Source organism: Dreissena polymorpha, chromosome 1, assembly GCF_020536995.1.
Source record: "Dreissena polymorpha isolate Duluth1 chromosome 1, UMN_Dpol_1.0, whole genome shotgun sequence".
In the NCBI taxonomy this organism is placed as follows: domain Eukaryota; kingdom Metazoa; phylum Mollusca; class Bivalvia; order Myida; family Dreissenidae; genus Dreissena; species Dreissena polymorpha.
Window position 1 is genome coordinate 109,559,367 of NC_068355.1, and position 15,247 is coordinate 109,574,613.

The 15,247-nt window shown below is 44.3% G+C and overlaps 1 protein-coding gene across 8 annotated transcripts in view; it reads left to right on the forward strand.

Annotated features, from left to right (window-relative positions):
- The window catches only part of LOC127843614 (histone-lysine N-methyltransferase SETDB1-like), a 92,620-nt gene that overhangs the window by 57,825 nt on the left and 19,548 nt on the right, over positions 1 to 15,247 (forward strand). For all 8 annotated transcript variants that reach the window (XM_052373303.1, XM_052373317.1, XM_052373311.1 and 5 more), the window contains 6 exons: positions 2,419 to 2,527; positions 4,103 to 4,252; positions 11,304 to 11,411; positions 13,376 to 13,444; positions 13,991 to 14,096; positions 14,589 to 14,772. In XM_052373303.1, coding sequence (XP_052229263.1) covers positions 2,419 to 2,527; positions 4,103 to 4,252; positions 11,304 to 11,411; positions 13,376 to 13,444; positions 13,991 to 14,096; positions 14,589 to 14,772 — 726 coding nt within the window. The remainder of the gene's footprint in view (positions 1 to 2,418; positions 2,528 to 4,102; positions 4,253 to 11,303; positions 11,412 to 13,375; positions 13,445 to 13,990; positions 14,097 to 14,588; positions 14,773 to 15,247) is intronic.

Here is a 15,247-nt window from a genome sequence, read left to right on the forward strand (position 1 = left end):
CAGCACTGGTATGTATCTGTAGCAGGCTTGGACCTCTGTATTCAGCACTGGTATGTATCTGTACAGGCTTGAACCTCTGTATTCAGCACTGGTATGTATCTGTAGCATGCTTGGACCTCTGTATTCAGCACTGGTATGTATCTGTACAGGCTTGAACCTCTGTATTCAGCACTGGTATGTATCTGTAGCAGACTTGAACCACTGTATTCAGCACTGGTATGTATCTGTACAGGCTTGGACCTCTGTATTCAGCACTGGTATGTATCTGTAGCAGACTTGGACCTCTGTATTCAGCACTGGTATGTATCTGTACAGACTTGAACCTCTGTATTCAGAACTGGTATGTATTTGTACAGGCTTGAACCTCTTTATTCAGCACTGGTATGTATCTGTAGCAGACTTGAACCACTGTATTCAGCACTGGTATGTATCTGTACAGGCTTGAACCTCTGTATTCAGCACTGGTATGTATCTGTAGCAGGCTTGAACCTCTGTATTCAGCACTGGTATGTATCTGTACAGGCTTGAACCTCTATATTCAGCACTGGTATGTATCTGTAGCAGGCTTGAACCACTGTATTCAGCACTGGTATGAATCTGTACAGGCTTGGACCTCTGTATTCAGCACTGGTATGTATCTGTAGCAGGCTTGAACCTCTGTATTCAGCACTGGTATGTATCTGTACAGGCTTGAACCTATGTATTCAGCACTGGTATGTATCTGTAGCAGGCTTGAACCTCTGTATTCAGCACTGGTATGTATCTGTACAGGCTTGAACCTATGTGTTCAGCACTGGTATGTATCTGTAGCAGGCTTGAACCTCTGTATTCAGCACTGGTATGTATCTGTACAGGCTTGAACCACTGTATTCAGCACTGGTATGTATCTGTAGCAGACTTGGACCTCTGTATTCAGCACTGGTATGTATCTGTAGCAGACTTGAACCACTGTATTCAGCACTGGGATGTATCTGTAGCAGGCTTGAACCTCTGTATTCAGCACTGGTATGTATCTGTACAGGCTTGAACCACTGTATTCAGTACTGGTATGTATCTGTAGCAGGCTTGGACCTATGTATTCAGCACTGGTATGTATCTGTACAGGCTTGAACCTCTGTATTCAGCACTGGTATGTATCTGTAGCAGGCTTGAACCTCTGTATTCAGCACTGGTATGTATCTGTAGCAGGCTTGGACCTATGTATTCAGCACTGGTATGTGTCTGTAGCAGGCTTGGACCTATGTATTCAGCACTGGTATGTATCTGTAGCAGGCTTGGACCTCTGTATTCAGCACTGGTATGTATCTGTACAGGCTTGGACCTATGTATTCAGCACTGGTATGTATCTGTAGCAGGCTTGGACCTCTGTATTCAGCACTGGTATGTATATGTAGCAGGCTTGAACCTCTGTATTCAGCACTGGTATGTATCTGTAGCAGGCATGGACCTCTGTATTTAGCACTGGTATGTATCTGTACAGGCTTGGACCTATGTATTCAGCACTGGTATGTATCTGTAGCAGGCTTGAACCTCTGTATTCAGCACTGGTATGTATCTGTAGCATTCGTAGACATAAGCATGGACTAACTAGCCAGACACCCCTTAAGTTAATGGTTGGCCCCTTTAATGGACTCCTGACAAGAATTACTCAAATAATGAAGATGTGACACCTTGGCAAAAGAGTTTGTTTCTCTCCCTGCTATAGTTATTATTAAAATGGTACTGTGATCCTAATCATATTCAATTGGACTTGGATTTCTTGGTGCATTTTGTACATACAGAAATTCTTAGCAGACCAGCTGGCTAAGTTGGTAGAGCACTGATATCTGATTTAAGAAGAGCTGGTGTAAGTGACTGTACACAAGTATTTGAACTTATTACTGGTACAAAGCCTACCCATGCAAAGTGTGAGTAAGTTATATCACTGTGGTACATGTAACACTGTTTAAAACAGGAAATGGCCAAATAAAACAAAAAAAGATCAGAATGCACAAGCATATCAACAAATCAAATTTATAAAGTATGTTCATGTCTTAAATGTTTTTGAACAGAGGCATGTACAAATCATGATAATAATTGTTAGAAGATACATCATTGAGCAGCTGTTCTATTTCTGTTTCTTTACCTTTTTTTTTAAATCATTTAGGATCTACTGGTGTACAATTTAGATTTTACCTTAAAATATTCAGTGAATTGTTTTTTTAAGGGATAGAAATGCATTCTAAAAAAACTTGAAAAGCAGTTGTAAGTTATTGCATTTTTAGAATGTTATACATTTTGTGTTAAAATGCTCACATTTACTTCGTCTTGAATATTTTGGCAATCTTTTTACAACATCAAGTCAAAACAAAAGAATTCTTAACACAAGTTTTCTGGACAGTGTTTTATATCACCTAATCCCTATTGGTTATTCAATAGGCAAATGCAGAGGCCAATCGTAATGCTGGCAAGATGAAACGTCATAACTTGAATCTTGCGGGGGCAAAGAAGCCAGTCGTAGAGTATACCAGGAACAACAGCACTGAAAGTGAGATACTACATGTAGTGTGTGAAACGGTGTATTTGAAGGGAATTCCATGTATTTTAAGTAAATGAAATCATGGTGTTTGATGTTAATTCTATGTATTGGGTTAAATGTCAGTAATTTAGTAAAAACTGAATACTGCATGGTTTGTTTAAAAATAATGTATTTGGGGTAAATGGGAGATGTATTATATATATTAAAAAGATGTGATTTCACATTTTATCTAAATACCATGTTCTGGTGTAAAAAGATGTTTATTTTATTTTGTGGTATTTTTACCTCAACTATTTTCTTAATAGTTCCAGCTATACTTCTCCTACAAATGTTGCGCATCAGCGTAACTCTTGGGTAGAGATAAATGTTCAACATTTTGAAATCACTGTTTTTAATTCATTTAACAATTAGAAACTTCAAACAGTTGTTTGGCATCATCTTGTGAAGTCAATGACCAAGTTCCATTATTCTGACCTGCAATTTAGCTTTATGCCCATTTCTGTACTTAGAAAATTGGTTAGCATAAATGTGCAACTTTCTGATATCACTCTTTCCACTACAGATATTCAATTGAAACTTCAAGTCTGTGTTAGGGGTCATTTTTAGGGCACTTACAATGTTGCATTCATCTGAAAGGTATAAAGCAATGGTTAATGTTTGCATGCAACTACTCCATATCTCTCTATCAACTACAGATATTGAAATAAAACTTAACATGCGCGTTCATGGTTCTTACAAACTTTTACTGAAGAATACCAGTAAGTGTGACTTGATTTGCAGGATAATGTCCTCTTTTGAACTTATGAAAGTTATGATTAGGCTTGCCTGCTCTATGAAATGGAGATGAAAGTTTGCGTGCAACAAGTACATATCTCTGTAACTAATAAAGGTATTGAAATTAAACTTCATGCATGTTTTTGAGAAGAAAAAAAAGCAATGACTCCTACCGAGAATAGACTCCTACCTAGAATAAAGCAAAATTATGCCTCTTTATTTACTTAGAAAAATCAGGTGAAATTTGCGTGTAACAACTTGGATCTCTAGCAGGCATGTAGATCTAGCATGGGTTTGCTCTTGGGTAGAGTTTTGTCATGGTCTAGGTCAAAGTCTACGTCAGAGTTTAAAAAAATATGTGGTCAATAACTTCAGTTAGGATGGGAATACTGTGCTGCAATTGTGTGTTAAAGTAGGTTACATGCTGATATTCATATTGCTCTCTATATATTTCGTGAGATTGTATTTGGTAAGGTCATTGTTGCTTAAAATAGGCAATCATTTATCAGTCCGTAACTTGAGTTTGGATGGATATTTTGTGCTTTAATTTAAGTTTAGGTACAATCCTGCAAACCTATTTTTGGTTTTCTTAAGGTCCCAGTAAGACTAGTCCCAGTAAGAATAAGGTCACTATTACTGAAAATAGAAAAATAGTGTCTGCTCAACAACTTGAAGTCAGAAACGAGGTATTGTGATGTAATTTTCTTTGTAGGTAGACAACCTGATAAATTTACCCTTATCTGTGTGCAATACTAAATGCCGTGGATTTTTAATGAAAAGCATGTTTGAAATAATTGATTCCCTGTTCAGATTCCCCGGCAAAAATAGAGAAGCGTAAGGCAGTTGCCAAGAAGAGCACAACACCACAGTCATCTACTCACACTGGGCAGATGTTGGAGCCTCCTTGGATGAGGCAGAAACTTGAGGACAAGAAGCCATCCTTGAAGATACAGTCACCTGGTAGGCATGGTGAACAGTCACCTTGTAGGCAGTGTGAACAGTCACCTGGTAGGCAGGGTGAACAGTCAGCTTGTAGGCAGGGTGAACAGTCACCTTGTAGGCAGGGTGAACAGTCACCTGGTAGGCAGGGTAAACAGTCACCTGGTAGGCAGGGTGAACAGTCACATTGTAGGCAGGGTGAACAGTCACCTGGTAGGCAGGGTGAACAGTCACCTTGTAGGCAGTGTGAACAGTCATCTTGTAGGCAGGGTGAACAGTCTACTTGTAGGTTTGGAACAGTCACCTTGAAGGCAGGGTAAACAGTCACCTGGTAGACAGGGTTAACAGTCACCTGGTAGGCAGGGTGAACAGTCACATTGTAGGCAGGGTGAACAGTCACCTGGTAGGCAGGGTGAACAGTCACCTTGTAGGCAGTGTGAACAGTCATCTTGTAGGCAGGGTGAACAGTCTACTTGTAGGTTTGGAACAGTCACCTTGAAGGCAGGGTAAACAGTCACCTGGTAGACAGGGTTAACAGTCACCTGGTAGGCAGGGTTAACAGTCCTTTGGTAGGCAGTGTGAACAGTCAACTTGTATATTTGGAACAGTCACCTGGTAGGCAGGGTAACGTCACCTGGGAGGCAGGGTATAGTCACCTGGTAGCCAGGGTGAACAATCACCTGATAGGCAGGGTACAGTCACCTGGTGGGCAGGGTACATCACCTGGTAGCCAGGGTGAACAGTCGCTTGGTAGCCAGGGTGAACAGTCACCTGGTAGGCAGGGTGAACAGTCACCTGGTAGGCAGGGTGAACAGTCACCTGGTAGGCAGGGTGAACAGTCACTTGTTAGGCAGTGTGAACAGTCACCTGGTAGGCAGGGTACAGTCACCTGGTACTGGTAGGCAGGGATCAGTAACCTGGTAGGAAGGGTACAGTCACCTGGTAACCAGGGTGAACAGTTGCTTGGTAAGCAGGGTGAACAGTCACCTGGTAGGCAAAGTACAGTCACCTGGTAGGCAGAGTACAGTCACCTGGTAGCAAGGGTGAACAGTGGCCAGGTAGGCATGATGCTAAGTCACCTGGTAGGCAGGGTGAACAGTCCCCTATCAGGCTGGGTGAACTGTCACCTGGTAGGCAGGGCGAACAGTCACCTGGTAGGCAGGGAACAGTTCCCTGGTAGGCAGGTTAAACAGTCACCTGGTAGGCAGGATGAACAGTCACCTGGTAGGCAGGGAACAGTCCCCTGGTAGGCAGGGTAAACAGTTACCTGGTAGGCAGGATGAACAGTCACCTGGTAGGCAGGGTAAACAGTCACCTGGTAGGCAGGATAAACAGTCACCTGGGAGGCAAGGTAAACAGTGGCCTGGTAGGCATGGTGAACAGCCACCTGGTAGGCAGGGTGAACTATCCCCTGGTACGCAGTGTACAGTCACCTGGTAGCCAGGGTGAACAGTAACCTTGAAGGTAGTGTACACAGTCACCTGGTAGGCAGGTTAAACAGTCCTTTGGTAGGCAGTGTGAACAGTCAACTGGTAGGTAGGGAACAGTCGCCTGGTAGGCAGAGTACAGTCACCTGGGAGGCAGGGTGAAAAATCACCTGGTGGGCAGGGAACAGTCACCTGGGAGGCAGGGTGAACAGTCACCTGGTAGGCAGGGTACAGTCACCTGGTAGCCAAGGTGAACAGTCGCTTGGCAGCCAGGGTGAACAGTCACCTGGTAGGAAGGGTGAACAGTTGCCTGGTAGGAAGGGTGAACAGTCACTTGTTAGGCAGTGTGAACAGTCACCTGGTAGGCAGGGTAAAGTCACCTGGTACTGGTAGGCAGGGAACAGTAACCTGGTAGGAAGGGTACAGTCACCTGGAAGCCAGGGTGAACAGTTGCTTGGTAAGAGGGTGAACAGTCACCTGGTAGGCAGGGTACAGTCACCTGGTACTGATAGGCAGGGAACAGTCACCTGTTAAGCCGGGTACAGTCACCTAGTAGGCAAAGTACAGTCACCTGGTAGGCAGGGTACAGTCACTTGGTAGCAAGGGTGAACAGTGGCCAGGTAGGCATGGTGTTCAGTCACCTGGTAGGCAGGGAACAGTCTCCTTTAAGGCTGGGTGAACTGTTACCTGGAATGCAGGGTGAACAGTCACCTGGTAGGCAGGGAACAGTCCCCTGGTAGGCAGTGTAAACAGTCACCTGGTAGGCAGTATGAACAGTCACCTGGTAGGCAGGGAACAGTCCCCTGGTAGGCATGGTGAACAGTCACCTGGTAGGCAGGGAACAGTCCCCTTGTAGGCAGGGTAAACAGTCACCTGGTAGGCAGGATGAACAGCCACCTGGTAGGCAGGGTAAGCAGTCACCTGGTAAGCAGGGTGAACAGTCCCCTGGTAGGCAGAGTAAACAGTCACCTGGTAAGCAGGGTGAACAGTCCCCTGGTAGGCAGGGTAAACAGTCACCTGGTAGGCAGGATGAACAGTCAGCTGGGAGGCAGGGTGAACAGTCACTTGTTAGGCAGTGTGAACAGTCACCTGGTAGGCAGGGTACAGTCACCTGGTACTGGTAGGCAGGGATCAGTAACCTGGTAGGAAGGGTACAGTCACCTGGTAACCAGGGTGAACAGTTGCTTGGTAAGCAGGGTGAACAGTCACCTGGTAGGCAAAGTACAGTCACCTGGTAGGCAGAGTACAGTCACCTGGTAGCAAGGGTGAACAGTGGCCAGGTAGGCATGGTGCTAAGTCACCTGGTAGGCAGGGTGAACAGTCCCCTATCAGGCTGGGTGAACTGTCACCTGGTAGGCAGGGCGAACAGTCACCTGGTAGGCAGGGAACAGTTCCCTGGTAGGCAGGTTAAACAGTCACCTGGTAGGCAGGATGAACAGTCACCTGGTAGGCAGGGAACAGTCCCCTGGTAGGCAGGGTAAACAGTTACCTGGTAGGCAGGATGAACAGTCACCTGGTAGGCAGGGTAAACAGTCACCTGGTAGGCAGGATAAACAGTCACCTGGTAGGCAGGATAAACAGTCACCTGGAAGGCAGGGTAAACAGTGGCCTGGTAGGCATGGTGAACAGCCACCTGGTAGGCAGGGTGAACTATCCCCTGGTACGCAGTGTACAGTCACCTGGTAGCCAGGGTGAACAGTAACCTTGAAGGTAGTGTACACAGTCACCTGGTAGGCAGGTTAAACAGTCCTTTGGTAGGCAGTGTGAACAGTCAACTGGTAGGTAGGGAACAGTCGCCTGGTAGGCAGAGTACAGTCACCTGGGAGGCAGGGTGAAAAATCACCTGGTGGGCAGGGAACAGTCACCTGGGAGGCAGGGTGAACAGTCACCTGTTAGGCAGGGTACAGTCACCTGGTAGCCAGGGTGAACAGTCGCTTGGTAGCCAGGGTGAACAGTCACCTGGTAGGAAGGGTGAACAGTTGCCTGGTAGGAAGGGTGAACAGTCACTTGTTAGGCAGTGTGAACAGTCACCTGGTAGGCAGGGTAAAGTCACCTGGTACTGGTAGGCAGGGAACAGTAACCTGGTAGGAAGGGTACAGTCACCTGGAAGCCAGGGTGAACAGTTGCTTGGTAAGAGGGTGAACAGTCACCTGGTAGGCAGGGTACAGTCACCTGGTACTGATAGGCAGGGAACAGTCACCTGTTAAGCCGGGTACAGTCACCTGGTAGGCAAAGTACAGTCACCTGGTAGGCAGGGTACAGTCACTTGGTAGCAAGGGTGAACAGTGGCCAGGTAGGCATGGTGTTCAGTCACCTGTTAGGCAGGGAACAGTCCCCTGGTAGGCAGGGTAAACAGTCACCTGGTAAGCAGGGTGAACAGTCCCCTGGTAGGCAGGGTAAACAGTCACCTGGTAGGCAGGATGAACAGTCAGCTGGGAGGCAGGGTGAACAGTCCCTTGGTAGGCAGTGTGAACAGTCACCTGGTAGGCAGGGTACAGTCACCTGGTACTGGTAGGCAGGGATCAGTAACCTCGTAGGAAGGGTACAGTCACCTGGTAACCAGGGTGAACAGTTGCTTGGTAAGCAGGGTGAACAGTCACCTGGTAGGCAAAGTACAGTCACCTGGTAGGCAGAGTACAGTCACCTGGTAGCAAGGGTGAACAGTGGCCAGGTAGGCATGGTGCTAAGTCACCTGGTAGGCAGGGTGAACAGTCCCCTGGTAGGCAGGGAACAGTTCCCTGGTAGGCAGGTTAAACAGTCACCTGGTAGGCAGGATGAACAGTCACCTGGTAGGCAGGGAACAGTCCCCTGGTAGGCAGGGTAAACAGTTACCTGGTAGGCAGGATGAACAGTCACCTGGTAGGCAGGGTAAACAGTCACCTGGTAGGCAGGATAAACAGTCACCTGGGAGGCAGGGTAAACAGTGGCCTGGTAGGCATGGTGAACAGCCACCTGGTAGGCAGGTGAACTATCCCCAGGTACGCAGTGTACAGTCACCTGGTAGCCAGGGTGAACAGTAACCTTGAAGGTAGTGTACACAGTCACCTGGTAGGCAGGTTAAACAGTCCTTTGGTAGGCAGTGTGAACAGTCAACTGGTAGGTAGGGAACAGTCGCCTGGTAGGCAGAGTACAGTCACCTGGGAGGCAGGGTGAAAAATCACCTGGTGGGCAGGGAACAGTCACCTGGGAGGCAGGGTGAACAGTCACCTGGTAGGCAGGGTACAGTCACCTTGTAGCCAGGGTGAACAGTCGCTTGGTAGCCAGGGTGAACAGTCACCTGGTAGGAAGGGTGAACAGTTGCCTGGTAGGAAGGGTGAACAGATACTTGTTAGGCAGTGTGAACAGTCACCTGGTAGGCAGGGTAAAGTCACCTGGTACTGGTAGGCAGGGAACAGTAACCTGGTAGGAAGGGTACAGTCACCTGGAAGCCAGGGTGAACAGTTGCTTTGTAAGAGGGTGAACAGTCACCTGGTAGGCAGGGTACAGTCACCTGGTACTGATAGGCAGGGAACAGTCACCTGTTAAGCCGGGTACAGTCACCTGGTAGGCAAAGTACAGTCACCTGGTAGGCAGGGTACAGTCACTTGGAAGCAAGGGTGAACAGTGGCCAGGTAGGCATGGTGTTCAGTCACCTGGTAGGCAGGGAACAGTCTCCTATAAGGCTGGGTGAACTGTTACCTGGAATGCAGGGTGAACCGTCACCTGGTAGGCAGGGAACAGTCCCCTGGTAGGCAGTGTAAACAGTCATCTGGTAGGCAGTATGAACAGTCACCTGGTAGGCAGGGAACAGTCCCCTGGTAGGCATGGTGAACAGTCACCTGGTAGGCAGGGAACAGTCCCCTTGTAGGCAGGGTAAACAGTCACCTGGTAGGCAGGATGAACAGTCACCTGGTAGGCAGGGTAAGCAGTCACCTGGTAAGCAGGGTGAACAGTTCCCTGGTAGGCAGGGTAAACATTCACCTGGTAAGCAGGGTGAACAGTCCCCTGGTAGGCAGGGTAAACAGTCACCTGGTAGGCAGGATGAACAGTCAGCTGGGAGGCAGGATGAACAGTGGCCTGGTAGGCATGGTGAACAGTCATCTGGTAGGCAGGATAAACAGTCACCAGGGAGGCAGGGTGAACAGTCTCCTGGTAGGCAGGGTGAACAGTCACCTGGTAGGCAGGGTAAACAGTCACCTGGTAGGCAGAGTGAACAGTCACCTGGGAGGCAGGCTACAGTCACTTTGTAGGCAGGGTGAACAGTCACCTGGAAGCCAAGGTGAACAGTTTCCTGGTAGGCAGGATGAACAGTCACCTGGTAAGCAGGTTGAACAGTCACCTGGTGGGCAGGGTACAGTCACCTGGTAGGCAGGGTACAGTCATTTCATAGACAGGGTGAACAGTCCCCTGGTAGGCATGGTGAACAGTCACCTGGTAAGCAGGGTGAACAGTCACCTGGTAGGAAGGTTGAACAATCACCTGGTAGGTAGGTTTAACAGTCACCTGGTAAGCTGGGTCAACAGTCGCCTGGTAGGCTGGGAACAGTCACTTGGTAGGTAGGTTGAACAGTCACCTGGTAGGCAGGGTAAACAGTCACCTGGTGGACAGGGTGAACAGTCCCCTGATAGGCAGGGTGTACAGTCACCTGGGAGGAAGGGCGAACAGTCACCTGGTAAGCAGGGTGAAAAGTCACCTGGTAGCCAGGTTGAACAGTTACCTGGTAGCCAAGGTGAACAGTCACCTGGTAGGCATTGTAAACAGTCACCTTGTAGGCAAGCAACAGTCACCTGGTAGGCAGGGTACAGTCACCTGGTAGGCAGGGTGAACAGTCACCTGGTATAGGGTGAACAATCAGCTGGTAAGTAGGGTGAACAGTCTCCTTGTAGGCAGGGTATAGTCACCTGGTAGGCAGGGTACCTGGTAGACAAAGTGAACAGTCACCTGGTAGGCAAGGTAAAGTCACCTGGTAGGCAGGGTACAGTCACCTGGTAGGCAGGGTACAGTCACGTGGTAGCCATGATGAACAGTCACCTTGTAGCAAGGGTGAACAGTCACCTGGTAGGCAGGGTACAGTCACCTGGAAGGCAGGGAACAGTCACCTGGTAGGCAGGAGACAGTCACCTGGAAAGCAGGGTAAACAGTCACGAGGGAGGCAGTTTGAACAGTCACCTGTTAGGCAGGGTATAGTCACCTGGTAGCCAGGGTGAACAGTGGCCTGGTTAGCAGGTTGAACAGTCACCTGGTAGCCTGGGTGAACAGTAGCCTGGTAAGCAGGTTGAACAGTCACCTGGTAGCCAGGGTGAACAGTGGCCTGGTAGCCACGGTGAACAGTAACCTGGGAGGCAGGGTCAACAGTTGCCTGGTTGGCAGGGAGAACAATAACGATAATATGCAAAAATGTTATCTGCACTTGACACAATCTGTGGTTGGTTTGGTAATAAAAGTAAGGGAACACTAAAATCTAGATTGAGCTAGGTTGATTAAACAAGGTATTTGGATATAGGGCGATATGGTCAAAATGCTTCTTTTTATATCATCTGTCCAGAATTGGAGTTGCAATTCTTAAATTAGTAATTTAAAATTAAAATATGTGTCCTGTCTTAACTAAAAGTCCAGAGTTTCATCTGTTACAAAGCTCTTGTTGGACATGCAGCATTGTGTTTCAGATAAGTTTGCCACTTCAACAATCAGTGGTTCTGCTGGAGGGAAGGGGAAGGACATGGCTACTGTTCTACAGGACAGGTTGGGTTCAACAGAAGACTCAAGTGCTGTTGGTTTGTTGAAAACTCCATATTTCATTATGTTAACTATACATTTATATAAAAATAGCTTCTATCCAGAGCTCAGTTGGAAATGGGTATAAGATGGTTATGGTCAAGGTCATTGTTAGTAAATATTGCCAAATAGATCCTGCTTATTACCTCTCAAACAAATTGAGTTATTGTTATAAAACTTCATTAACTATACCTTTATTCCATGAGTAGAAATTATTAATTAGAGAATAACGTTGAAATGGACTAATGAAGAATGAAATAATAAGCTTTCATCTGAATTCTCCGAACGTTTTCACCAGCAGTCATTTGTTAACTCCCAGTTTGTCTGTTAGTCAAAAATAATAATCTGGTTCCTGGGACAACTCAAAACATTCTTAAGCTTTGTTTTTGTGAATTAAAGGTCTTATGGGGACTATGAATGTTATTTCAGTTTGTTTGTCAGACAAAAGTTGTGGTTGCTATGGTAACATAAATAAGTGAAACTAAAATCTCTATACTGTGATAATTAAACAGTATTTTGCTTCTTCTAATATTGGTGGATGAAACTCAATTTGTGGATAAGGGGCCCCCAAAAGGGAGCATGCAAGATATTTCTTTTTTTGACTGACCAAAATACTGGTTACTATGTTTACAGAAATAATTGAAAACTGAAATGTGGATCCTGTAATAACCAAAACTTCAGTGTCAAATTAAAATTGGTGTGTGCATTTGGGGCCACATGGGAAAATGCACATTATTTTAGTTTCAGTTATTAGATTATTGTTTGGCAGGTGTATTGGAATGTATTGAAAGGGCTGGCATGTGCGGCCAAACAGGTTGTGTACAGTAAATGTGTTTCGAGTAAATCAGGTCAATATCAAGATCCCCCTCCCCCTTCACAGTTTGAGTTACATAGAAGCATGTACATTTTATATCAACCGACTGTGGAAAAAAAGCAATGTCCTGCCTCCACTTAAATTTCATTAACAGTATAGTTTGTATAAAGTTGCCCTCTTAACTCCAAACCCAACCTCTCAAATATTTGGTATCTAACATAGTTTTATGGTTCTCTACTTACTTTGTTCAATATATGTCCTTGGGGTCAAAACAGACACACCCCAGGGTCCAATTTTTCATTGTAATAACTTTCCACATATAAGTAAATGTAGTGTAGGTGGGTATGTGTTGCAACTTTGACAAACTCCTGTTTTTCAGACCTTAATTGTTGGTTGTATGGTTACATAATTAAATGAAACTATTGAGTCTGGATCTAACAACAGAAACCAGGTAGGGGTCTTCTGTCTTGCCTGTGACAAAGCTCTTGTGGTACTTTGATACAACATTATTATTATTATTATTATTATTATATAATTCGAATACCAAGGATTACAACTTTATTTTGTGTGAAATGATTAGTGAAATTGAAAGTCAAATATCCTATGTTTGACAGCTATTGGGTATAATGATCACACTGTATGAAATTTTGATTTGGAAGGAGACATTCTATTATTTTTTAAGATTGCCTTTTTTTATCTTAGGCATGATGCTACGGGCATGAGTTAGATTAAAAAAAGACCTATTTAGGTGTAAAGTTTTTTTAAACAAATATAGTACTAAACATGTTGAACATTCTCCAGTTGGTCCTCTTCAGTACTGGATGGCATTAATTAATTAATTTACGCTATTAAGTTTTTGTTTAATTTAAGCCAAGTAAATTGATAATTTGCACAAGAAAGTGCATTTTAATCCTTTTCCCCTGAGAATCAAAGTGAAAATGGCTTTCAGGTGTTATGCTGTTTGCTGCTCATCAGTATCAAAGGGTTGGAAATGAAGCCATTAAAACTTGAATTTAGTAAGAAAGATATTTAATTAAATGTAACTTTCTAAGAGACTACACGTGTGTCAGAATACGCATCTAAGTGGTAAAGAGGTAAAGAGTTAAACAATCTACTTTTCTTAATCCTGAGGATGGGGCAATATTTCAGATTTGGAGTCACTTGGGACCAGACTTGACCATATCATTCCATCAGCTGACAAAACAAGAAAGAAAATGGGTAAATAGTATTTTTATTTTCAGGGCGTAGCGGTTTCATATTTAATCTTCCGAAATATATTTTGTTTTAACTACTGTTTCAACTTGTTGCTTGCTAGTCGTTAATTAAAAAAGCTAAAGTGCATTTGCGTGGAAACTATAACTTTTTTGATATTTAAGTTTTAAATATACTATGAATTTGGAAATATCTGCAATGCATCTCTGCAGTTAACCTATTTTGCTACTATTTTGCTGCATCCCTCTCAGCATCCCCCACTAATTAATTGGATTGCTAATTTGCTTCTACTGTGAATCGGTGTATAGCAATCCAAAGGAGACAGATACAACATATGAACACAAAACACAAGTGCATCATGAAATATAGGTTTCCTGCAAGAAACACACACAGTACACCATTACACACCTAGGGCATGATGTGCAAACATGTCATATATATTGCAGCAAAACACATCTTTGACAAGTGGTCAAATTTCCACTAAGAAAAACTATGTAGGGATAAAATTCCTTTATGGCTAAAGGCTTATCTGGAGCTCTGGATAAATTTTAGTGAAACACCGCTGTGACAGGAAATGTTTGGGGGACATGGCTGACATCCCAGAGAAGTTCAAGGGAAACAACCCACTTCTTATACCACTCTTCTTTGGATGGGAAAGGTAAACCATGGGTAATCATATACGGAATACACTACAAAGTCGTTTACGTGCACTTTTTCATATCACCCTGTGTAAATAGTATGTTAAGCCCTTTTATCTCTTTACATGAGAACAAAATATATGAAGATTTTGGCGTTAATTAATAGAATGCCAAAAAAGGCCAACAAGCATTCTTAATTCTGGTTGCCCAGTTAATCATCAGTGTAGTCTATTCCATCTTAAGCCTCAGGGTACTAAACTATATAATCAGAATATCAAAATATAATATATTCCAAATGACCTATTCACAGTTTAACAACAGTAATTGCTCAGTTGTGACACATCTCAATTGAGATAATGGACTTTAATATGTAGCAAATAACGGTGACGCTTTTTTTATAGCCCAATTTATTATCTTTAAATCCTTGGATTTAAGTTCTGGAAAAATAAGGTGTTGCCAAATATGTGAATGACTCTGGTCAATACATGTTGTGTTACGACCACTCCCTCCAGGCATGTGGCCAAAACTAAGCCGTACGGTAGACGTGTGGTGTTCTATCGCGCCCCTTGCGGCCGACGCCTCCGTAACCTCTTGGAACTGGACGGCTACTTGGAAGCAACGGACAGCCAACTGGCCATTGACCACTTCTGCTGTGACCCTGAGCTCCATGTCCATTATGAATTCATCCCTGTTAAGGTACATATAAATAAATAATTATTTTAAATAAAAATCCAGAACAATTTTCTGAAGAGAAACCCCTGGTTCAATCAAACGTATTTGTAATGCATATGTTAGTGAGGTAATCATATTCATGCTATATATATTACCATCATAAAAATGGTACTGAATAGCTTAAAGTTGAAAAAAAATAGCTTTGAACTATAGAGTTTTATTGCCATTGGCCTTCTGTTGTTGATGCCAGTAATTTCATAGGTTACAAATGTGCAGTTTGATTTCTGTTATGATAAACTGCTTGTTTCGACATGTCAACATTATTCTAGGAATTTTAGAATTAAGGGATTAAATAAAGTTTATTTTTTATTTTCCACCTTTGAAGCGACTATTTTGTCACATTTAAAATAACAATATTTATTTTCACAAAAATTGCTAAGATACAAATGAGAACCAAACCAATGTACAGAGATTACACAAAATATAAATATTTGTAGGT